Source organism: Penicillium riverlandense, assembly GCF_028828495.1.
Source record: "Penicillium riverlandense strain IBT 135883 chromosome Unknown utg000003l_segment0_segment0, whole genome shotgun sequence".
NCBI classification, from domain to species: Eukaryota; Fungi; Ascomycota; class Eurotiomycetes; order Eurotiales; family Aspergillaceae; genus Penicillium; species Penicillium riverlandense.
In genome coordinates, this window is record NW_026643196.1 from 6,241,626 (window position 1) to 6,264,580 (window position 22,955).

Sequence of the window (22,955 nt, forward strand, 5' to 3'; positions counted from 1 at the left end):
AAACGACACTGGTCATAAAATTCAGGGCGTCGGCCACGATGAGCCTCCCTTGGGTGCTCCCCACTGCAGTCGAGATAACGTGCTCTAATGCCGTGTGGACACCTTGCTCTTTCATGCTGGCCGCCACAGTGGCCGCAACGTGGAGCTTCCTTGCACGACCATGCCAGATGGCCGAATCGTTGGCATCGGAAGCGCCCGCTTCTTTTTGATCTCGCATCTCTCTACCCTACCGATGTACCGCTGGGGGATCAGAAGGCCGTTGTCGAGCATCCACTCTTCAGCCTCCGTCGAGTCGAACCATGTACCCATTGAGGCGAATGTCTCCAGCATTTTATCCCTTTTCTTCAGCCGGGCGATATCTTCGATTCGGAAACTGCGTTCCTGGAGGTCTTTCTCTTCCATGATTTTCCGGATGGCCCTTTCTTTTGTCTCACTCAAGGTCTAGTCCTTGTGTTGGTACGTGGTGTACGGCCACACCGAATCGCGGTTTAACCAGCTTTGTCTCGTTGCCTAGTTCGCGCAGCCATTCGGTGTTGTTACGGCCGTCTCGGCCGATGCAGAGTCTTTGAATCTGATCACATATCCAGTTTTGGTGGTGCCGATCCCTGCGAATTTGCTAACGCCATAGAAGCGAATATTAGTGATTGCCTATTAGGTAAGAAGTCCCCTAACTTAGTACAGGATGATATCAAAGACGTTGGATGTATCGTGGTGTCACTAAGCGATCGTACGGCCTCGCTCTGTGAGTCAATCCAGGAAGTGAATATGTCGCTCCTTTCGGAGACGGCCCATTCGTTTCTGCAGAGAACCAAAATAGAGACATCGGACGAGGGGCTGATGAAACTGAGTTTCTGTCTTCCGCCATATTCAGATGCGCACCATTACTAATTGGATTAAAAGGATGAATTTCTTCATCTCGCCAACCCTGCGGGAGCGTGGAGTTTGAAACGCCATTACTTCGAAACTTTGCCTATGGGAATTCGGGTGGGTACCCGTGTTAGCAAGACTCAAGATAAGGAATAAGGCTAGGGAGCTCTCCAATAAAAAATCTTGTACGTTTCAGCGAAAGTAAGCAAGCGAATGCGGTCCGCGGGAGCCTCAGCGGAGCCACCACTCCTGTGACACTTACACCCTTCTTCAAGCGAGTTTCTGGTGTTACCTGAACTAATTGCACAATTGAGGAGTAAAAGCTGGACTGGGATGCAACGAGGAAGAAAGACGTAAGCAAATGACGAAGTCTGCTCAGGTCTGGCCAATACAAGAAACCTCATGCAATGGTATTATACTATAGCCTTTAGCAGTTGAGTTGAGACAACGCAACTCGATCGGATGGATATAAAGAGTGGTTCTCTGTATTTGCATCGGAATGCTCAAGAACCGTGAGTTCATTTGATATTTTCATATGTAACTAGGGGCTTGTCTTATAAAGTTCCTTGCAGCCATTCAATAAGTTTCCTACCCTGCTCTGTTTCCCTTTTGTCCCCAACATAGACATTATATATAGGTGCCACGTGGGCTTCTCGCTTTCCTATAAAAAACTCCACTCGAGAAAAGCCAGCCTGTTCAGTCAGCCTTCGGAATGTCCACTTCCCAGATTTGTCATGGCAGTTGAAGTGGGCCTTACCACAAATTTTTCCGCGAAACCCTTGATATCATGAAGCATGATCTCATTTTGCCCAGCCAGAATCAAGACCTTTTTTACTGGAAAATCCCGAAACCAAGTAGACGGTGCAGTAGATGGGTCAGTGTAATAGTTCCGGGTTGAATGTCCCAAATATGCACGGGACCACGGGCCGGCAACATATGGCGTGATAATATCGCCTCTGCAATCCAAATTTTCCGGGGGTTGATAATCAAGTGAAGTCCAGGGCGCGATGAGAGCAAGGCCTCCCAGAGGCTCAGAGAGGTCAAGCTTTGCGACAGCTGGGTGCCGGTGAGCAAGATGGCTGAGCACTCCCACTGCCAAGTTCCCGCCGGCCGAGTCTCCTCCCAGTATGATCTGACCAGGGCGCCTATGGGATTGTGTCACAATGTACCGAAGTGCTTCAACGGCTTGAATGATCTGTGTCGGGTATTGTGCGTGCGGTGCAAGCGTGTAGGTCAAGACGAAAATGGCAAGGTCCTTGGCATGGGATGATACAACGAGACGTTCCCAGAACTTGAAGTAGCCCATATTTGCTGGAAGGCAGAAACCCCCGCCTGTACAACATTAGCGTTGGTTAAATTAGCGATATTGACCAATCCACTGGATAATATATCTTACCGTGATACCAGACCAACACATTTTTGGCGTTTCTATCTCCAATCCAATGTCCCTTGCCGCCGTATTCTAGCTCCACAGTCTGCGGCGTTTTTCTTAACGACCGTGCGTACTTTTCATACAGCTGATCGGTCGATGGTGATAATGATCTATATAGTGGCTCAGTATTGTATCAAAGACGTCCCCTCATTAGGCACTAAACAAACAAGACAAACTTACTGAAACTGCAATATAGAGAACCGCTTAGTAGCCTTGCGAAGGATTGCATAGGCGATATGCAAGAAGAAAGTGGGGGCACCTTTCTCGCTTCGACTGAGGCCGGAGAACAATGAAAAGAAACCCGCTGACAGGATTGAGAAAATGGCAGGGATAATATCAAACTTTTCAGCAATGGACAGCCGGGGCTTTGTTGCACTGGGATTCGTGCTTTTCTGCACCATGATCATCACTCGATAATTGAAGAGCACAGATAAAGCGTAGAGCTCTGAGCCAATGATGCATTCAACGTTTGATACTGAATACTGGCACTGTCTTTCTCCTAAACGCTGCTGAATGCTTCCAATTATATTCGAATTGAGCAGCAGGGTGGTAGGGTCAGACCCCTCTCAGTACACTGAGCTTTGATGCTTCTCGGCGGGTCCGCCGGCGGGTCCGACGGTAACATATTCCTTTCCTGTATCTATAAAGCTCTTATCATTGAGTTCGGCAGCACTGATGTTCCTTGAAAGTAAAATATGTGGGTATATGTGTTATACAGGTTCTGGAACATGGGTATGAGTTGGTGAAAATTTGTTGTAGAGAGCTTCCCGCAATGTCTATCATGGTCCAGACTATGAACGAAGCATAAAGAACATGAAGGGAACATAACAACGGATTCCGAAGCTTTTTTTATTGATTGTTGCAATAACCCACAGTCTATCTTGAGTCTAATTTCCCCTCATCTCCTTTGTGAAAATGAAAGCTGTTTTAGCAATCGAAACAACATGGAATTGAACAGGACGGATGTTCTCAATGAAACCAGGTCACTTCAGAAACGTTCCAAGTATTCTAGAGTAACGCAGCTATCCTTCTGTAGTTTTGAATAGTTGTTCTTTTAAGGAGAATGGCCACTCAATTCCAGACGGCAAAGTTCGCTTAACTTCCGTCGCTGTCTTTGTTTCGACCGGCCAGCATAGCATGTAGAAAGCTGCTCTCGTCGAGGGTTATTCGAACATCCTCTAGCAAGCCAGAACAGTCACTCTTTGGACTAGTTGGCGAGTCCTGTGGCAAATTTGACGATGATTCTGGGACTGACAAGTTCGGCCTTTGGCGTTCATGCCCCGCATTCACTAGGAGCGTTGGCTGGAAGTACGATTCATGATATGTTAAAGATAGGAGTGAATGGTGAAATATGAGTCGAATAGGTCGTTCAGCCCCGTCTGCCTGCGCATCTTCTGATAGCTGGCAACGAATATCCGTGCCATTCACGAGAATGGACAACTCTTGCGGGAATCTGGAAATATTTATCCTGCCTGATGACGACTCTGGCCGAATATGGGGATTTGATAGCATGATTCTGGTTGGCAAGTCGCTTTGAGATGGCATGTTGCTGATCTTCCTCCATTTTGGCAGACACTGCGATGTATCTGTCCTCTCACGGTCTGTCATGATGTCGAGCTCGTTGGACCGGCACCAGCTCAGCTCACTGCACTCAATGGGCAATGTTCAAAATCCGGATGTCATGACGAAGGAAATCAGAATCCCTCTATCTGCCTTACCCACAGAAAATTCAACGAGCCTTGCTTTACGGCCAGGCCACGAGATCCACGCGCGGGTCCACTTTATGATACGAAATTGGGGTTCCGCCATATCCCACAAAGTAAACTAAAATTAGCCTTTTCCCTCTGATTCCGTGCGATTTTGAAAAGGAGAGCTGTGCGCGTAATAGATTGATTGGGAGTTGTGTGCCCCCAGAGACTGCCTGTTTGATTGATTGTGTCTGCGGCTCCGCATGCGGATCCGGAACACGGGGCTTGGGGATCGGCCGCATGGGGGTGCCACTGGTCGCCAGAGTTTAAAGTTTACGGCAAAGCTTATCTTCCTGGCTGCTGATAACCACCTGCGAGGGCTGATCCGGGGTACAAAGGATAAGTGACCCTCTGGGATCGACAACGAGTTTTGTCTGAAGCACCAGAAAATCCCCGAGTTCACTCTTCAACAAAATTCTGCCATTTAAGTATGCACCATGTCACAACATCTCGAAAAGCCGTTGGACCAGGAAGCCGCCGCCAATGCAAACTGGCAGGCACCAGAAGATGGTTCCATAGAAATCGCTTTTCCAGATGGCGGATACAAAGCCTGGCTTACTGTGGTCGGTGGATTGCTGACATCAATCTCCAGCATTGGGTTTTTGAGTGCGTTCTCCGTGTTCCAGAGCTACTATGGCACGACAGCTTTGCCTACCGAGAGCGCCAGTAATATCTCGTGGATCGGTAGCCTACAAATCTTTGGTTGCTTCTTTCTAGGATTATGGTCAGGGAGACTTTCCGACAAGCGTGGCCCCAGGTTGCCCCTTGCCCTGGGAACATTTTTCATGGTCTTTGGAACGATGATGGCGTCGATTTCAAAATCCTTCTATCAATTCGTCCTCTCGCAAGGTCTCTGCTCTGCCATCGGCTTTGGACTGGTATTCACCCCATCCCTGGCGGTCCAATCACAATGGTTCCTAAAAAAACGCGGGTTCGCTGTTGGCCTGGTCATGTCCGGCCAAAACATTGGAGGTTCGTGGAAAATGCTAGGAAGGATTATCTTCCTTCTAATCTCTCAGGAGAAGCCATTACTTACACTGTCACCCATTCCCGCAGGTGTCATCTGGCCAGTTATCGTTGACCAACTCATTAACAACAGACGAGTGTCACTTGGTTGGACGCTGCGCATCATTGGATTCATGCAGTTGTTCGTTATGGTCATCGCCACACTCTTAGTCAGCCCACGCTTTCCTCAGATCCCCCGAGAGCCGATCCCCGTGAAGCAATTCCTGACAGATAAACGAAGCTCTCTGTTTACCTTGTCCTCATTGATCCTTTTCTTCGCCATCTACATTCCCTATGTGCGTACCAAGCCATATCCTGGAGAAAATTGCTCATTCCTGGGGCTAACCGGTTTGCTCATCAAGTTCTACATAACTCCCTATGCCATGCAATGGGGCGTCTCGCTTAACATGGCATTCTATCTCTCATCGATCTTAAATGCCGGCGCATTTTTTGGTTGCTACACATTTGGTGTTGCGGCTGATCGTGGGCTTGGCACTTTCAATGCATTTACAGCGGTCGCCTTCGGCTGCGCGGTGACGGCCTTTGGATGGATTGGCGCACGGAATAACGCAGGCATCATTGTGTGGACTATCATTTACGGATTCCTTTCTGGCGCCGTCCAAGCTCTATTTTCGCCGTGCATCTCCCACTTGGCGCCGGAGCCAAGCTTGATCGGTACATGGAACGGTAAGCCTATGGATTTTTCTAAACACTCCTGCATTCAACTGGGCATTAACAATATTCCACTAGGGATCTGTTTTACTGTGGTTTCGTTTGCTGTTCTTGGGACTGGACCAATCGCCGGACGGTTGCTTGACAACACGCAAGGCATCAACTATCTCCCCATGAAACTGTTTACTGCAGTTTTCTTGATTGTTGCCAGTGCTTTGTACTTTGTTACCCGTCTTCTGGTTTCTCGAAAAGCTGTCATTTGATGGAGTCATTACGTTGATCATACATCGGCCAGCTCAAGCACAGTTCAACACCTATGATTTCTCAGAGATCAATAGCCTATAGCATCGAGGGTAATATCAGACTGCCTTCATGGACAACTTTTTCCCTTCCGCGAGAGAACTTGGATGCGAATACACGTGGATGATTTCTTGCACCGTTGCCTTCGACGGTTATTACGGGACCTAGGAATGAAACTTAGTAAAAACAGTCAATTGCGTTTTCAGACTACGAAACTTCGCCCGTCATATTTAGCCGTTATTCATCAGATTGTGGAACCTTCAGCGTATGAGTCGTATGTCCGTATTGATGCTGGAAGAAAGGAATATATAGAATAGACAGATTGATGACGCTCATTAGATGAAAACTGCCACTGTAGAGGCGGAGGCACTACGATGTTGGGAGCATGAGGCATTTAAGTCCAGCGATGACTACGCGTACACGTGGGAGATATAGGCTGCTAATACTTGATGGACACGGCAGCCACCTTGTAGCTCAATCGACTGAATCTGAGCTGAGAATGCAATTACCCCACTATGTATGCTAGCGCATTCATCACATCTTCTACAACCGCTTGTTGTCTTTTAATCCAAGCCACGCCAGGGCCCTAGGCCGTAGCGAGAATTGAAGGCCGATCACATCTCACATAATCCGGAATTAGGTCAGATCAGTGATAATTGTTTAACTCGACCTTCTGGTGCTCCCTTCGCTATATTAACATGCCCAAATTGGTAGGAAGCATATCAAAACAACAGGCTACAGATGATACATCTTTAGAAAAATGGTGGAATAACAATAAAAGGAGTTGACAGTCTGCTGGTTGTACACACATTGCAAGTCTGGACATCATCGCTACAATCTCTTCCTCCTTCTCCAGTAGGGTCTTACAGTCTCGACTTTGATCCTTCTGAGCCGTCATCAAGCCAATGCGCAAGCTCATCATGAGGCACACCGACACGACCAAGGGCCGTATAGAAGGCCTGAGGCTCAGCCCAGTCCTCAGGAGCAAAAACACCGCTAAGTTTGTGACCTTCTTCCAGTGCCAGAATCATAAACGCGGCGCAAGCACCTCCCGTTACAGCCGCCATATCCTTGAAAAGAACAGATCCCTCGCCATATTTGGCCGTACGCTTTATCGAAGCAACCGGAAGTCCATTGCGAGAACCGGTGGCTCGTACCGTGAGGCCACCACAGTACGCTGCAACCTTTCCGCGAGCAGAGTCAATGAGGAAGCTCAACACTTCTCCGGTTGAGCATTCCCCCGTTCGAATTGTTTCGAGCATTCCGTAAATAGCATGGCGCCATGGTCCGATGGCATGAGCGGAATGGGTGATAACCTGCCATAGCTCCTTGAGCGTGATATCGCCGCCACGTAGGTAACCACTGACCTCTCCCAAAGTGGCCTCCCAACCTTCAATGGGAGAGGGATTATTGAGGAGATTCATCATAAAGCCAACGGCATCTTCCAGCGAAATTTCCTGCTTCCGAACAGCGACGCCAAGGCCACGGGCAATGCCGTTAAATGGTGCCGGGTGCAGGCCACCAAGGCAGCGGATCCGGCTGGCTTGTGGGAAGAGCCGGGGGAGAGTGATTGGCTCTGGGTGGGCAGTCTCATGCAAGAGCGTTTCGCCTCGATCTCCGTACATCGGAGCATAGCCGGTCTCAACCCAAGATTCATTGACGGTTGCTTTTCCACCAGCCCATGTCAGGCAAGGACCGGCGGCAATATGCATCAGGTGCTCCAGGACTGCCTTGCCAACGCCTGGTCGCTCATCACCGATCAGCCAACAGACATCAATTGAATCAACTTTGTCGAGACCCTTCGTCGCATCGATGGCCAAGACATTCGTCAATCCAGGGGAGGCACCGCAGCCAATAAAGCACGGAACGCCCTCCTTCTTTGCTTTTTCATGCAAGGCAAGTGCTGCAGTCGTGCTCTCCACATCATCATCAAAGTCAAGATAAGGAACTTTGTTTTCAAGACAAGCCGTGAGCACGGGATCGCTTGTTCTCGTATATGGACCGGCACCCAGGACGACAAGGGCAGCGCCTTTAGTGGCGGCGAGCAAGGAAGGACGATCATTGAGGTCCAGTTTTAGGGCAGTTGCCCGTCCAGCTGGGAGTTGAGCGATAAGTGGCTGAAGGGCATCAACATTGATGTCGGCCAGGACGAGCGAAAGCTCCGAAGCCTTCGCAAAGCGCTCGACGGCCAGGCGACACATTTCACCGGCAGCGCCGATGAAGACGACCCGCTTGGGGCTTTGGAAGAAGCTAGCCATAAGGAAGAAGATTTGGGAAGTGAAGAATTGAAAAGATGTATTTTGGGAAGACAAGTCGTTTAGTGATGACCATCCGATGGGCCATCTGCACATTGCTTTTATATCTAAACCTCACGTTTCATGTCTTCACAAATCCTAGTTGTTCCCTATCACAACACTGAATGTCAGCAACCGACCCCTCCTGCGGAGCCTCGTCTTGCATTCCAGGCAATCTGTTCGAACCTGTGAATGTGGGGTATGAGGTACGGGCTTCTCCTGCGGCTCCGTACCCCAGGCCCACTCTCTGGATGCAGCGGGTCCGCATCGCAGGAAAATCTGGGGACCAGAAGGCGCAAACGTGCATTGGAATGAACTCTGCCCATCGCAGGACTGAATGTGTATGAGGTACGTGCTTCTCGTGCGGCTCCGTACCCCAGGCCCCAACTCCCTGGATGCAGCGGGTCCGCATCGCAGGAAAATCTGGGGACCAGAAGGCGCAAGCGTGCATTGGAATGAACTCTGCCCATCGCAGGACTGAATGTGGGGTATGAGGTACGGGCTTCTCCTGCGGCTCCGTACCCCAGGCCCACTCTCTGGATGCAGCGGGTCCGCATCGCAGGAAAATCTGGGGACCAGAAGGCGCAAACGTGCATTGGAATGAACTCTGCCCAACGCAGGACTGAATGCGTATGAGGTACGGGCTTCTCGTGCGGCTCCGTACTCCAGGCCCCAACTCCCTGGATGCAACGGGTCCGCATCGCAGGAAAATCTGGGGACCAGAAGGCGCAAACGTGCCTGCAAAATGAACTTACGGCTTAGCCCGAGTCCGTTGTACCTTGGATTCCTTCCACAGCTATGTGGAGATCGACGGCGTGCCCTCTTGTTTAAATGCGATCCTCTGAAGCGACCGTTCATAACTGTAAAAGTCTCTCGGCATCGAGGTGATTTCCCAGTTGAACGCTTTGCGACATACAGGCTTTGCGTCGACTGAAAGGGTCTTTCGTTGCAGCACTTGGAAAGTGACACATCATCTCTCGAAAATATCTCGTGGCGATAGATATGAAGCAGGAGGACCTGGATTACGATGTCATCATCATCGGCGCTGGAATTTCCGGTATCAACTTTGCATACCGATTGCAAGAGCGCAATCCGGAATTGAGCTACTGCATTGTTGAGGAACGCCATGAAATAGGAGGAACATGGAGCCTATTCCAATATCCCGGTAAGCTTGTGTCTGTGCAGATGTAGCTCAAAGCTCATGGCTGATCGGGAGGAGCTCAGGCATTCGATCGGACTCGGATCTGTTTACTTTTGGATTTACATGGCGCCCCTGGACCGAGAAACACTCGATCGCCCATGGTTCGTTAATCGCCAAATACTTGCGAGATTGCGCAAAGGAAGAAGGAATCGACCAAAAGGTCAAGTTTAAACACCGAGTCAATCAACTGGCCTGGTCTAGCGAGTCCAAGGCTTGGACTCTGGACCTAACGGTAAACGAGACAACTCCCACTACCATTCGAAGCCGGTTCGTGTTGCTAGGAACGGGCTACTACGACTATCATGAGACACTCCAGGCCGATATTCCTGGCATTCAGGATTTCGCCGGCACCCTGGTACACCCCCAGTATTGGCCCACGGACCTCGACTACAAGGACAAAAATGTTGTCATCATCGGATCCGGCGCGACAGCCATCACATTGCTTCCGTCCGTTGCAAAGACTGCAAAGCATGTAACAATGCTCCAACGCTCCCCGAGCTATGTTATGTCAATCCCAAACGAAGACCTAGTCGAGAAAGCGATTCGACTTCTGTTTCCGAAAGTGCTCGCTCGGAAACTCATTAGGATTAAATGGATTATCGTGCCATTGCTCTTGGTGACATTCTGCCGACGATTTCCTCGTCTGGCCCGGAAGTGGCTGTTGTTCTTAACCTCTAAAGAACTACCCAAGGGCATGCCTCTGGATCCCGACTTCACTCCCCGATATAATCCATGGGAGCAAAGGTTGTGCATGTGCCCGGAGGCCGATTTTTACGAAAGTCTCCGGAACGGCAAGGGCAGCGTGAAGACAGATATTATTCAAACCGTCACCGAGAGTAGTATTCAGTTGCAATCGGGCGACGAGCTGCATCCCGACATTATTGTCACGGCTACTGGCCTGAAGTTGCGCATCGCCGGTGGCATTGACATCTTTGTCGATGGCGAGCAGTATCACATCGGCGAACACTTTCTTTGGAAGTATGCCATGATGGATAATCTGCCGAACGCTATTTTTGCATTCGGTTATGTCGACGCCAGCTGGACTCTAGGAGCTGACGCCACAGCAAAACTGGCATGCCGCATGTTCAAGAAGATGAAGAAGGACGGTGCTACGATGATAGTGCCCCGAATGAGCGTTGAGGAGAGAATGCACATCAAGAGGATGCCATTCCTAGACTTGAAGTCTAACTATGTCCAACAAGCAGAGAATGTGTTACCAAACGTGGGTGACCGTTCTGTGTGGCAACGAAGATCATACTATTGGAGAGATCTCGCGGTTGCTGTGTACGGCAATCTCAAGAAAGGCACAGTATGGACGAAATGAGCATAAACCTCCAACAGTATTATCTTCAACGATATTTGTGCCTCTGTTTCTTGGAGGGTGTGTGATAGCAACCTATTTGAATTTCCGATCATTGTCAAGTTCGACTTCACGACAAATATAGACTGACTTCCTTTTTGGTCTGGATGTACTTTACGAATTCCACTCTTGTCCCTTTTCTTCAAACTCTCGCGCAATAGCTTTCTTGGTGCTTGTAACCAGACCACTGTACTGTTTTCTTCTCCTCTACTATGACTGACATGGCGGCTCGCGTCAAGCAGGGAGTTTTGAAGATACAGCTGGATATATTTGGTTTATACTTGTGGTGCAGGAAAGAGTCTCGAGGTTTTTCCTTTCTACTACCGATAATTCAAAGAAAGTGTTCAAAAATGTTATACAACCAGGGAAAAAACAATAACTTAACGAATACCAAGAAATATGATGCCGCATCCTACATACGAGGGCGTGGGCGTGCGGTTGGGAGGAACATATTTGAAGTAGCAAGTGCAGGAGCAACATGGCGAGCAGCCGGCTCCATCACGCCCTCGATGGCATCATAAAGGGCAACGGAAAGCGCTCCCGGGCGTCGGCGAAATGGTGCGTCATGGCAGGGCGGACTATCTCGTAATATTCCTCCACTGTCCGGGAATGCACCGTTCCATCTGCCAGCCAATAAGTCTTGCCGGCAGTGAGAGGGGGCAGCAACGAGATGCCATGCTGTTGCAGTTCATTTCGCGGGTGTCTCCAGTGCACATATGCCCCGCCGAGCTCGATCCCATCGCCAAGGCCCTTTTCCAGGTATGTCGGCCACCCAATATGTCCCGGGCTTCGAGACTGCCATTCCAGCTCCAATGACGGCGACGTCGAACTTCTCCATCATGTCGTCTCCATGATCCAACAACTAGGAGGAATAATGCAGGAAAGCGACGGTCGCTGAGGAATGGCAATTCCAATCGACTTATCATACGACCAGTTCGTCGCAAAAGACATGACAACAGTCGTACGACCTTCATGCCCCATCGGCAGAGAAAGTTCCGTTGTGTGTGGCTCCCATAGCTTTAACCGTCGACCGAGGCAACCCACGAACGTGTATTTCGGCTCTTAATGGAGAAGGCTGCGAGGGGGGCGCTGATGCGGCTCCGGGGCGAGGTACTAGGACGGCTGGCATGGAGGGCAGGTGGAGTTCGGGATCGGCTCCCGCGGATCCGCAATCAGAAACCAGATGAACACGAGCTGCTATGAGAGCATCCAATTCTGTCACTTCGGCACCATAGCAAAGGGGATAAGAAATCCGGAAAATGCGGAGGCCCAGGTGGGCATGTGTCAAGGCTCCGAGAGGACGATCAGTGACCCAAGCGTCGCGAATTTCACGAGAAATTGGTATATATGGACCACCGGCGGAGAATTGGACTGGATCTCGTGTAGTTTCTTGAATGCATTCAATTTTCATTCGTCATGGGCCGTCGTCATCGCAATCCACTTTCCAACCCTCTCCACTATGCGACCGCGCAACTGGCCACCGGGCCTCCGGTAACATGCGCTGCAGCACAAAGGGTTCTTGCCAACTATGACTATGGTATGTGACAGCAGTACCAGATCCAGAAACATCACTAACTCGAGATATCGACAAAAGTGATCGTTGGGGCCGGTGCGGCTGGTTGTGTCCTCGCGAGCAAACTCTCCGAAGACAAGAATGTTTCGGTACTGGTCCTCGAAGCCGGGGGTGACAACACCAAGGTCTTCGAGACAAAAGTGCCATTACTGTTTTCCAAGCTGTTTCACACGCAGCATGACTGGGATTACTACACAGTCGAGCAGCCGGGGCTCGCATCCCGCCAGCTGTACTGGCCTCGGGGGAAGGTCATCGGGGGGTCAAGTTCGATGAACGCCATGATGTACCATCACTGCTCCAAATCTGACTTCGACGAATGGGCCTCGGCTTACGGTTGTGCGGGATGGAGCTACGATGAGCTTGCACCCTACTTCCGGAGTATGGAGCGGTTTACCGCCAATCCAGCTCGCCCCGCCATCGACACCCAGCATCATGGTAGTTTCGGGAAATGGGAGACAGGTTATTCGTCGCTGACGGGGATTGTGGAAGAGGGTTTCCTCTCAGCCTGTCAAGATGCAAATATTCCTGCCATCGCGGATGTCAATACGCCCCAGGGCACACTGGGTTCGACGAGATTTCAAACCTTCATCGATCCCAAAGGACAGCGCTCATCCCTCGCCACGGCCTTCCTCTCCCCGGATGTATTGCAGCGACCGAATTTATACGTCGCATGCCATGCTCGTGTGACACGGGTGCTATTTGATCGTCTCACCACCAAAGAGCCGACGGCAATTGGCGTCGAATTTCAGACTCAACGCGGTGGTAAGCGCTTCCAGGTTCACGCACGACGTGAGGTCCTCCTCTGTGGGGGAGCAGTCAACACGCCCCAGACGCTGTTGCTGAGCGGGATCGGTCCGACGGACGAGTTGAAGAGTCATGGGATCCCACTCGTCCAAGAGAACGACGCGGTTGGTCGAAATCTCAAAGATCATCTCTGCACGTCACCTATAGTGGCCAAGGCAAAGCCTGGCACCACGCTAGATTACTTGAACAACGATCTCAAGGCCCTTCCGGCACTGGCTCGCTGGATGCTTACCGGCGGTGGCCCCCTGGCAAGCAACGTTGGGGAGGCGGCTGCGTTCATCCGGTCCACTGACTACCACTTCCCTCAGTCCGTGACAGCTCCCAACGACCATACATCGGGCGGTGTCGGTCCAGACCTGGAGCTCATCGGCGCCCCCCTTGCATTCATCCATCATGGCGAGGAGAAGGCGATTGATGGAAGTGGTGTCTTTACCATCATTCCGATTGGCCTCCGTCCACAAAGCCATGGGACAATCGCCCTTCAGAGTAGAGATGTCTTTGATGCACGTAAGTACCTGCCTACCGCTGCGTGGAGTAGATTTGAATTGAAGCTGACCATACATAACTGTAGCGATCATCGACCCAAAGTACTTGAGCGACGAGGGTGAAAATGACCGGAATGTTCTTTTGGTCGGCATTCGTGTTTGTCTCCAGATCATCCGGAGTCCAGCCTTCAAGAAATTCCTCGAGCCTGTCCCAGTCAATGACGATCCGACTTCGTACTGGTGGCCCCTCTCGAGCAGCAACATCGACAATATCACGGACGAGCAGCTCATCCGGTTCATGGATGAGAAGGCTTTTACTCTGTATCATCCAGTTGGCTCGGCGCGCATGGGTCCATCGCCTGCGACAAGCGTCGTCGACCCTGAATGCCGTGTCCATGGTGTCGAGGGTCTCCGTGTGATGGACGCCAGTGTGTTCCCAGAGCAGATCAGTGGACACCCCACCGCGCCTATTGCTGCAATGGCTGCCAAGCTAAGTGATATGATCAAAGGAAGCAACGCGGCCGCCAGCCTAGTCAGCGCGAACTTGTGAGACTAGAACAGCTGTACTGCATTTATTATAGTATGGAATGTTATCCTTTACTGCTTTCTCTCAGTAATGTGACCGATTCGGGTTCGAATATAATACAAGACCAGTGTATAAAACTCTCCAGGGCTCTCTCGGATAATTCTCTCAGAGCCTTAGAAACATCACCAAAATGGCTGGTTGAGGAGCTTTATTCCGCACATGAACCACCGCAATGCGCCCGGAATCCAAAAACAGAACAGCTAAAAGGTATCCTCAAAGAATTGAAGAAAATCAGGTAACGTCACCAGCGTTCCCTGAAGCCCTCGAAGCACCTGCAGACAGGAATCCAGTCCCGCTGTCATCTCACAAGCTCCCTCCATATCCAATCTAACAACCATCTCATGAACTTCATCCGCAAAAGCTTTGGCCGCTAAAGCGTAGGCTTGAGTTACCATCTTAGGATACTTGAAAACACGCAGGTCAGCAGAAAATTCAGTGGTTCTGCAGATTGTAACACTCACGGGGTGTGCAGCAATATCCTGAATGTGGGCTTTTAAGCCTGCCGTTCCTTGAAAGCCAGGGCTTGCAATTCCTTGAGATATCTTAGCAAAGGTAGCCACTTGCTGCGCAGCAAGAAGTCGTTGCTTTTTTCGGTACGATCTGGACGACCGCAGAGTGCTAGCAAGGGATTCTTTTTGCGGGATCGATGGCTGTCCCTCTAGGTAGGTCTCGAGTCTCTGTGCAATGGCACAGAATGCTAAAACGGCCAGATCACCGTCATTCGAACAAAATCCAGCCAGCTGTCGTATATCTGCCCTCGACTGTTGAATGCAGAATATCGTCGTGCTGTCAAGTGCGCCAAACGACAGTCTCCACAGTTCCACCAGCCTCACCCCAATCTTATACCGTCGGTGGGCCGCTTCATAGTCTGTATTCCCATCTATGATGTTCTCGACATCCAGGGTGAAGGAAGCAAGACATATCCACAAGAAAATTGCTGCAGCATCCGACTGCCTGACCGCTTGAAGCACCAGATCTTCCGAGCTGTCCTTACACAACAGTGCTATAAACGCACATTCCCCTTCCTTTGCTCGTGAAGCAATCGATTTGTCGATCTCATAGTCATGCAACAGGGCTACTGACGACATATCCGAAACTGGATCCTGAGTCGGATCTTGGGCGCTGTGCGAGCTCCCGACGGCGGCGTCGCATATGTCCAGAGGCAAGGGACAAATCTTCCCGCGCGACGACACAACCGCAATAGAATTGAATATTATACTCAACCACTCAATAGCAGCAATCAGCTCCAAAACCATTTCACGGACATCTTTAGGAAGCATTTGAACTGAGTGAAATTTTGCTTTAGGGCAGCGAGGAGTTTCCGCTGCGTCCTTTGCGAGGGCGCAGGCTCGTGCCTGACCACAGAGCATTCTAATGCGCCGGACGCCTTCGCAAAGGGCAAAGGTTGCATCCTCTTCTAATGCAGAGGACTGATCGCCTGGATTTGGGGCCGGAATTAAGCCAAAAAGAAGTAGAGACAGCGCGAGTCGAAACGACCGGACAGACGAAATGTTCTTGAACAACAGCTGTTTGGCCCTGCGCCAAGCCTCAGTCGCAATATCTCGAGAATGTGAATGTGAATCCCATTGCTCTGGCAGACCCGTATCCCCTTGCCGGTCGTTAGAAACTGTAAACTGCGCTGCAGTTGCGATTGTGACCCATTTGTAGGTCTCTGTAACAGACGCATCACGTGACTCGGATGCATGGCCTGGTTGGGTGCCATTGTACTGGAAGAGGGAGTCAAGCACGCTGACCGCATGGAATAAATGCGGGGCTACCGGCGTCGATGCCCATGAACTCTTTTGTGTTTCCCAGCAGCTTCTGAGAGACACATTGGCATGATCGAAGTAGACGGACATATGGCTGCTGTTGCCGAGCGGCCCTAGAGCCGCGATTCCCAGAGAATAGCGAGGATGCATGCTTCCTTGTAAAAGACATTGGGAGAGTGGCATATCTATAACATCGACATAGAAGTTGAATTGCTGTGAAAGCGTATCACGCCCAACCAGCTGACGGGCAAGGTCCTCTTCTCTCGATAACATGAATATTCCACGGTCAACTGGTGGCGTATCTGCCCGTTCTTCAGGGCAAGTGGCGACGCAGGAATTTACTACCGTATCAGTGCTTTGAATATACGACATAGTCCTAGGCCGCTTTCGGGTGTGTTGCTGAGACTTTCTGTTGGCCAGCCATGCCACTGTGCATTCTACCCCGCGCCAACTGCATGTTGTGCAGGTACTTGTCGGCTTCTGCTCATTGATGGAGACATCCTGTGGCAGGTCGCATGCCCTTTTTGCGTTCCGACACTGGTCGCAGGAATGATTTTGCTTGCGGGGGTTCGTCGTTGTCACCACGCCTTTGTTGGGAGCGACACCAACGCCGGCTCTTTGGATGGAGTTGGGAGGCTGAGGGCTGGATCGTCCAGTGCTCCTGCTGGGCGGGTTCTGGCTAGATTGGTCTGCGATGTTGACGCAGAACAGACCACTGAGTTCGTCGTCGGCGCCCTCGGGTAAGGGAGAGGGCAAATTATGCAAGAGCTGGGCTGAGACGTCGTCCCATTTAGGCATTCCATGGTATTCCTGGACTTGCTCAGGTTGGTCTGCGAGGAGTTCAATATAGTTGGAGAAGGGATCTTGTTCGGTGGCGTCCGAGTTGGGCATCTCGTTGAAGTCAAGATAGCCCAGCATTTGAGTCTCAGGATGGAGGAAACTCCCCGATGCAGGTGACATTATGTTGTAATCACGATCGTGGCTGATACACAACATAGGCAGGCATAGTAACTATCTTTGCACGTTGTGAAGATAGACGAGGTAGGGTGCAAAGGCGTGAGATTGGCGACAGGGGTTTTGGTGAGATGATTATGCGGGGTACGGATCCGGCAGGGTTTTGATCACGCGGTGGCAACAACTTTAAATAGTTCTTTTATTAACGCAATGGAAGATTTTGTTTAGTTCACCTACTAATATATACAACATAGAGATAGAATTATACAACTGTCTATACGTGCTTCGAAAAGGCTCTGCCTATACCTAGATATAGATATCTCTAACGATCTTCACGCACAATGTCTTATCTACGCGATGAATCTGAAGAATGACCTCAACGCCGTGAGGTCCAGAGCCTTTGTCACACAAGAACATGGTTTCTAGGTAGTCAATATGTTAATTTCCGATTAGTCCCGAAGCGTTGGCGTGAGTCTTGCTCTAGCTACTCTCTTAAGCGAAATAGCGATAAGCCAGTCGTAGCTATAGCCACACGTACACGGATTAACGGCGCGATGAACATGAAGAATGGCCCTAATACCTCGTGATCCGACCTACGACATCAGTGTGAGCCTATTTTAGCCGGTTTCGTGCAAAGCTTTGTTAAATAACACGGACTATTCTTCGTATCTACTGCCACAGTGCAGGGATGATATCTCGGAGCCACAAGTCCTGCGGCTCCGCGGCTCCGCGGCTCCCAGAAGGCGGTGAGTGGGTCGACGCACCCCACAATGCGGAGGAAGTGACGGGCAGAACCGCCACCTAGCCCAGTCAGTTCGCCACGGCCTAGAACCCACCAAACCTCCTAAAGCATAAGTATGGCACGGACCAAAAATACAAAGATGATATATCGCAGTGAGACAAGGGGGAAGCCTCGGCAGAGTATGCGAAGGGGGTAAACCTTCGCCGAGCGAATAGATGGCCGCAAACACAAACCACAAACAACACCACAGAGATATAAGCCTCGTCTGCTGGACTTCCTAAAACCACCCATCAGTAAAGTCCAGGTCATCTGGAGGAATGTCAGACTAGAAACGAAGGAACAGAGCATTCGGAACTGAATGCATTGAGCGTAGAGATATAAATAAGAAAAGATCTATTCTACAGAAGAAAGAGGGAGAAGACCTGGAAGATCTAAACCCGAACAGGATGAGTCTAAACTAAGAATGAAGGCAGAGGGCGGAGATCGAAACTTCAAAGTCAACAGTGGCAAGGCCCAGCGACCCTAGACATCGATTGTCCAAACAGCAGGGAAGGCGAACAGAAAGTTCATCAACCCAAAAATCCCCAGGATGCAAGCAGAGTCTATCTATTGCCGAAATGGAACCACACCTGCCAACCCATCACTAAGCCACCACGGGCAGCTGCAGGTGTATTCTCGGCACGACGAACGTCTGTCCAATAAAGTTTTTGGTGCCACTAAAACAGTACTTCACAAACCCCAGAGAATTGATAGGGACACAACAGCTTTTGTTAGGGACACAACAACTTATGTAATACAATTGATTATATAAGTAAAAATGTCATGTGATTTGTATTAGGATTACCACAGCAACATCATTTCTAGTCTGTTCAACTATAAAATCGCTCCAACCCTCCTCCCCCTTCCCTTTTCTTCTAAAGCTCTGTAGTTATCTACATCAAAATGGAGCCCCCTACAGAGCAGATCTTTGATTCTAGAGAGCTATTAATAGACTCTGTACGTCAGCATGCTCTCTCCCAAGGCTACGCTATCACTACTATAGCCTCAAATACGAATCGAAACGTTACTCTCGGCTGTGATCGTGGTGGGATCTATCATGATCGAATTAATGCACCCGAAGGTGCAAAGCGACGATTGACTACTACACGACGAATTGGATGTCCATTCAAGCTATATGGGAAGAAGATTCCTAATAGTGAGAAGTGGGAATTAAAGGTACGAAACCCACGTCATAATCATGAGGCTAATACTACTATGATAGGACATCCATCTGCTCGCAAATTTACAGAGGAGCAGCTTCAAAATATCCTTTATATGTCTGAGGTTGGATCAAAGCCCCGTGATATCCTTACTCTAATCAAAAGAGAGTATCCAAATACTCTAGTCACCCCTAGGGATATCTATAATGCTCGAAGTGCTTTACGCAGACAGAAGCTTGGTAATAGCACCCCCGTTGAATTTTTACTAAAAGCTTTACAAGAGAATGCTTGGAAATATACTTTGAAACAAGATATAGAAGGACGTATCCTCTTTTTTATGTTTGCACACCCTGAATCAATTAAATACGCTAATAAATATAATAGGGTTTTTGTACTAGATTGTGCTTATAAAACGAATCGATATCAAATGCCTCTATTACATATTATTGGCATATCACCTTCAAATTCAACATTTAGTATCGCATTCTGCTTTATGCGAAATGAAGAAGAAGAGAGCTATATTTGGGCTTTAAAGGCCTTTTTCTCTTTTCTAAACCCCTTACCCTTTGAACCAGTTCTTTGTACTGATCGAGATCTCGCTCTATTAGGTGCAATTAAGGCTATCTACCCTACGTACCCACATTTGCTTTGTATATGGCATATTAATAAAAATGTGACCCAAAAAACAAAGCAGCATTTTTCTACGAATGACGAACATCAAGAATTTCTACGATTGTGGAATCAGCTTATCTATTCGACTATAGAGAGTGACTACAATTCTAGGCTTCTAAAATTTAAGAAGCAATTTCAAGCTTTCCCCTCTCCCCTTCGCTATTTAGAGGAAACGTGGCTAATTCATAAAGAGAAATTTGTAGTTGCGTGGACACAGCAATACCTACACCTAGGTAATTCTGCGACCTCTCGAGTTGAGGGCTCACATGCCTTTTTAAAAAAGCATATAGGAGCTTCAACAGGGGATATGTTACTTGTATTTGAAAGGATTTCACAAGCTTTACAAGCCCAACATGCTACACTTGAATATGAATTTGCAAGAGATCAAATTGAAAGGGTAGTAGTACCATCACAAAAGCTTTTTACTAATATTTTGACTAGGACCTCTCGGTATTCGATTCGACGAATCAGTGAGCAAGTTTCAAAGGCTAAAAGAGCTACAGATCTAGCTCCTTTGCTTCCCTGTACAAATACATTCACAAGAACTATGGGCCTACCTTGCGCACATCGAATTTCTAGTCTATTAAAGAACAATCAGGCTATTCCATTGACAGATATCCACCTATTCTGGCGAATTGGCCTTAGTGAGGGCGCATTAGACTATCTTCCAATTTTAGAGCCGTCGATTCCCTTACCAAGGCCTAAACGGAAGCGTGTTCAGGATCAGGGGGGCGAAGGGGAGCTTGGTCAGAAGCGGAAGAAGGCAGCGCCAAAGTGTAGTACATGTGGTGGAGTTGGGCATACACGAAGATCATGTAAATAATAGAGAGTGTGTGAAATTAAGATACAGATCACATGACTATTGTACTTATGTAATTACCTTTATTACATAAGTTGTTGTGTCCCTAACAAAAGCTGTTGTGTCCCTATCAATTCCCCAAACCCCACGGTTCATTACATAATCACCCCGTCAGTGCATCGGTGGCTTGAATAACAAAGCCACTACTTCTTGTGAGTCCAGCACCACTTATCCGCAACGACTTTGATTTCTGCTTCGAATAACGTTGCTACGACGCATGTATCGGCAGCTACAACCTGCTCGTCAGACTTTGCCGAACATATAATGTGACCGAGATCCCACCCCATCCGAAAAGCATCCCGCCGGGCCGCAGTTTAGCACTATGCAAGTCGTATCGACTGCGACGGTTATCGTGGGTCAACTTTGAATATCGTTGATGCGGTCTCGTTCTGACTGTTTCAAGGCTCTAGAATGGACATTACTCGGACTTTGTCTCTTTTTAATCCTCGCTCGTCTTTACCTCCGACTGCACCTCGAGCACAAAAAGCTGATCTTGAGCGACTACTTAACATGTCTCGCATTCCTAAGCGGCGTTTGCGAAGCAGCAATAGACCTCAAGCTAATGAGGCTTGGGTGGTTGAGTCCATCAACTACTTGGTCCGAATTCGAGTCAAATGCAAAACCATCAACGCAAAAGGTTATCGCGCAAGCGCAGATATCTAAATCATGGTGCTAAAATTTCAATAGTTCGTGTTCGTTGGATGGTTTCCGCTACTCACGGCACTGTACCTCAATAAAGCCGCTCTCCTATCATTTCTTTTCTATATATTCCCATCAACTTTAAGATCGATATTCTATTCTTTATGGGCAGTTACGATCTACTCCGGCTTATCATACGTTACATCGATCTTACTGGTGTTCCTAAGTTGCCTCCCCCATAACAGGGCAAGGTAGGTATTACTAGTTCCCGGCACTATTTTGCAGCACCATTTTACTAATAAGTGTCAGTTTCAACTTTACTTTCTGTGGCACCCAGAGTCAACTCATCCTTTGGATTGCCACCTGGGCGCTCCACTTCTCCTCCGATATATTCATATTCATCTTACCACTTTCAATCCTGAGAACCCTCAAACTCGATTGGAAGAAGAAACTTGGCCTGTACACAACATTTGGGTTCGGTGTTTTCAGCATAAGCGCCTGCCTCGTGCGCTTTCTTATTGTTAAATTGACATATCCAAACGTGCCCACGACAAATATTGAACTTTGGTGTGCCCTTGATGCCTATGTTGGACTTATGGTCGCGTGTCTTCCAGCCCTCCGGCCGTATCTGAGCTTGAAACAGGTATCTTTACAGAGAATCACTCCCCACAATAGCTGTCGAAGGAGCGTTCTTGACAGGTCCTCCGTGTCAGATTACCCACTCACCATGCCACCGGAGATTTATTCTTGAGAAAAGCAGTCAGACGGCGTGGGAGAAATTGATGCTCGATTCATTAATTCTGTATTATTTTATATGATAGTTCGATGGTTGCAAATGCCAATTTACCAGCCTGTTGACTAGATCGACGTCATCAGCTCCTCGCGACTCCTGCACAACGACATACTGGATTTCCTCTTCTGGGTGGGAGCTTACTCTTCTGAGGTGCCGCCGCTTTTATGAAGGCTCTCATAGTCAGGACGACGTTCCTAGCACTAAATATACAAATGTAGCTTTTTATCTACGAGCTTTAGCCTTTAGGCAGGCTTGGAAGAATATTCAGGAGAGTGAACTGCCGCCTGAAGCCCCACTGAATAGGGCGGCGAACAACTGGGCTATCCTCTGGCCGCATCTTTCGGGCGACACGCCGAAAATGGCAGCATCCATGCGGCTGATGACTGACCTAGTCATCGGTGGAAACATGGCGACAAGTTGGCAAAGGTGCACCCGCCAAGTCAGCCTCACTTGAGCTATTCCATTTTTGGCAGCTATTTTCTATGGAATTTAGTTCATAAAAAAGGTAATTGAAAATTGAAATGAGATTATTGAAGCTAAATTTCACATCTGTCTGAGACATCAATCTTCGATAACGAGATGAGATACAGAAGCATAGCGTCATATACCGGGGTTGGGATTTAAAGTCCGTAGCAAAAAGGTGGGAAATTTTAATAATGGGCCGGGCGACCAGAGATGGTCGAGCCGTAGACCACATCGAAACGGTCCAGGTTCATGACCTTGTCCCAAGCAGCGACGAAGTCACGAACGAACTTGGACTGGCCATCGTGGCTGCCATACAGATCAGAGAGAGCACGAAGCTCGGCGTGGTGACCGAAGATCAGGTCGTTGCGGGTAGCAGACCACTCCTTAGCACCGGTCTTGCGGTCAACGCCCTCGAAGGTGTCGTTGTTGGCGTTGACGGACTTCCACTCGGTGCTCATGTCGAGCAGGTTGACGAAGAAGTCGTTAGTCAGTTGACCGGGACGTTGGGTCGTTCTTGCTTAGAATAAACGCCCAAT

General features: G+C 49.1%; 8 protein-coding genes across 8 annotated transcripts; 3 read left to right on the forward strand and 5 right to left on the reverse strand.

Annotated features, from left to right (window-relative positions):
• Window positions 1–111: 111 nt before the first annotated feature.
• On the reverse strand, window positions 112–402 carry N7474_006169 (zinc knuckle domain protein; the record flags this gene model as incomplete). The annotated part of the gene is made up of 1 exon (XM_057197584.1): window positions 112–402. One exon carries the CDS (start codon window positions 400–402, stop codon window positions 112–114), a length of 291 nt encoding a protein of 96 aa, XP_057054980.1.
• Window positions 403–1,567: 1,165 nt separating this feature from the next.
• N7474_006170 (uncharacterized protein) lies at window positions 1,568–2,706 on the reverse strand (the record flags this gene model as incomplete). Its single annotated transcript, XM_057197585.1, has 3 exons — window positions 1,568–2,199; window positions 2,264–2,409; window positions 2,480–2,706. 3 exons carry the CDS (start codon window positions 2,704–2,706, stop codon window positions 1,568–1,570), a joined length of 1,005 nt encoding a protein of 334 aa, XP_057054981.1.
• Window positions 2,707–4,484: 1,778 nt separating this feature from the next.
• On the forward strand, window positions 4,485–5,987 carry N7474_006171 (uncharacterized protein; the record flags this gene model as incomplete). The annotated part of the gene is made up of 1 exon (XM_057197586.1): window positions 4,485–5,987. The coding sequence occupies one exon, from the start codon at window positions 4,485–4,487 to the stop codon at window positions 5,985–5,987; it is 1,503 nt and encodes a 500-aa protein (XP_057054982.1).
• A 900-nt stretch (window positions 5,988–6,887) lies between these two features.
• Window positions 6,888–8,282, reverse strand: N7474_006172 (saccharopine dehydrogenase family protein; the record flags this gene model as incomplete). The annotated part of the gene is made up of 1 exon (XM_057197587.1): window positions 6,888–8,282. The coding sequence occupies one exon, from the start codon at window positions 8,280–8,282 to the stop codon at window positions 6,888–6,890; it is 1,395 nt and encodes a 464-aa protein (XP_057054983.1).
• Window positions 8,283–9,320: 1,038 nt separating this feature from the next.
• Window positions 9,321–10,843, forward strand: N7474_006173 (flavin-containing monooxygenase; the record flags this gene model as incomplete). Its single annotated transcript, XM_057197588.1, has 2 exons — window positions 9,321–9,483; window positions 9,543–10,843. 2 exons carry the CDS (start codon window positions 9,321–9,323, stop codon window positions 10,841–10,843), a joined length of 1,464 nt encoding a protein of 487 aa, XP_057054984.1.
• A 1,452-nt stretch (window positions 10,844–12,295) lies between these two features.
• Window positions 12,296–14,291, forward strand: N7474_006174 (GMC family oxidoreductase; the record flags this gene model as incomplete). Its single annotated transcript, XM_057197589.1, has 3 exons — window positions 12,296–12,416; window positions 12,474–13,763; window positions 13,828–14,291. The coding sequence occupies 3 exons, from the start codon at window positions 12,296–12,298 to the stop codon at window positions 14,289–14,291; spliced, it is 1,875 nt and encodes a 624-aa protein (XP_057054985.1).
• Window positions 14,292–14,527: 236 nt separating this feature from the next.
• On the reverse strand, window positions 14,528–17,056 carry N7474_006175 (Zn(II)2Cys6 transcription factor domain-containing protein; the record flags this gene model as incomplete). Its single annotated transcript, XM_057197590.1, has 1 exon — window positions 14,528–17,056. The coding sequence occupies one exon, from the start codon at window positions 17,054–17,056 to the stop codon at window positions 14,528–14,530; it is 2,529 nt and encodes an 842-aa protein (XP_057054986.1).
• A 5,548-nt stretch (window positions 17,057–22,604) lies between these two features.
• N7474_006176 (Catalase-peroxidase) lies at window positions 22,605–22,877 on the reverse strand (the record flags this gene model as incomplete). The annotated part of the gene is made up of 1 exon (XM_057197591.1): window positions 22,605–22,877. One exon carries the CDS (start codon window positions 22,875–22,877, stop codon window positions 22,605–22,607), a length of 273 nt encoding a protein of 90 aa, XP_057054987.1.
• Between the last annotated feature and the right edge of the window lie 78 nt (window positions 22,878–22,955).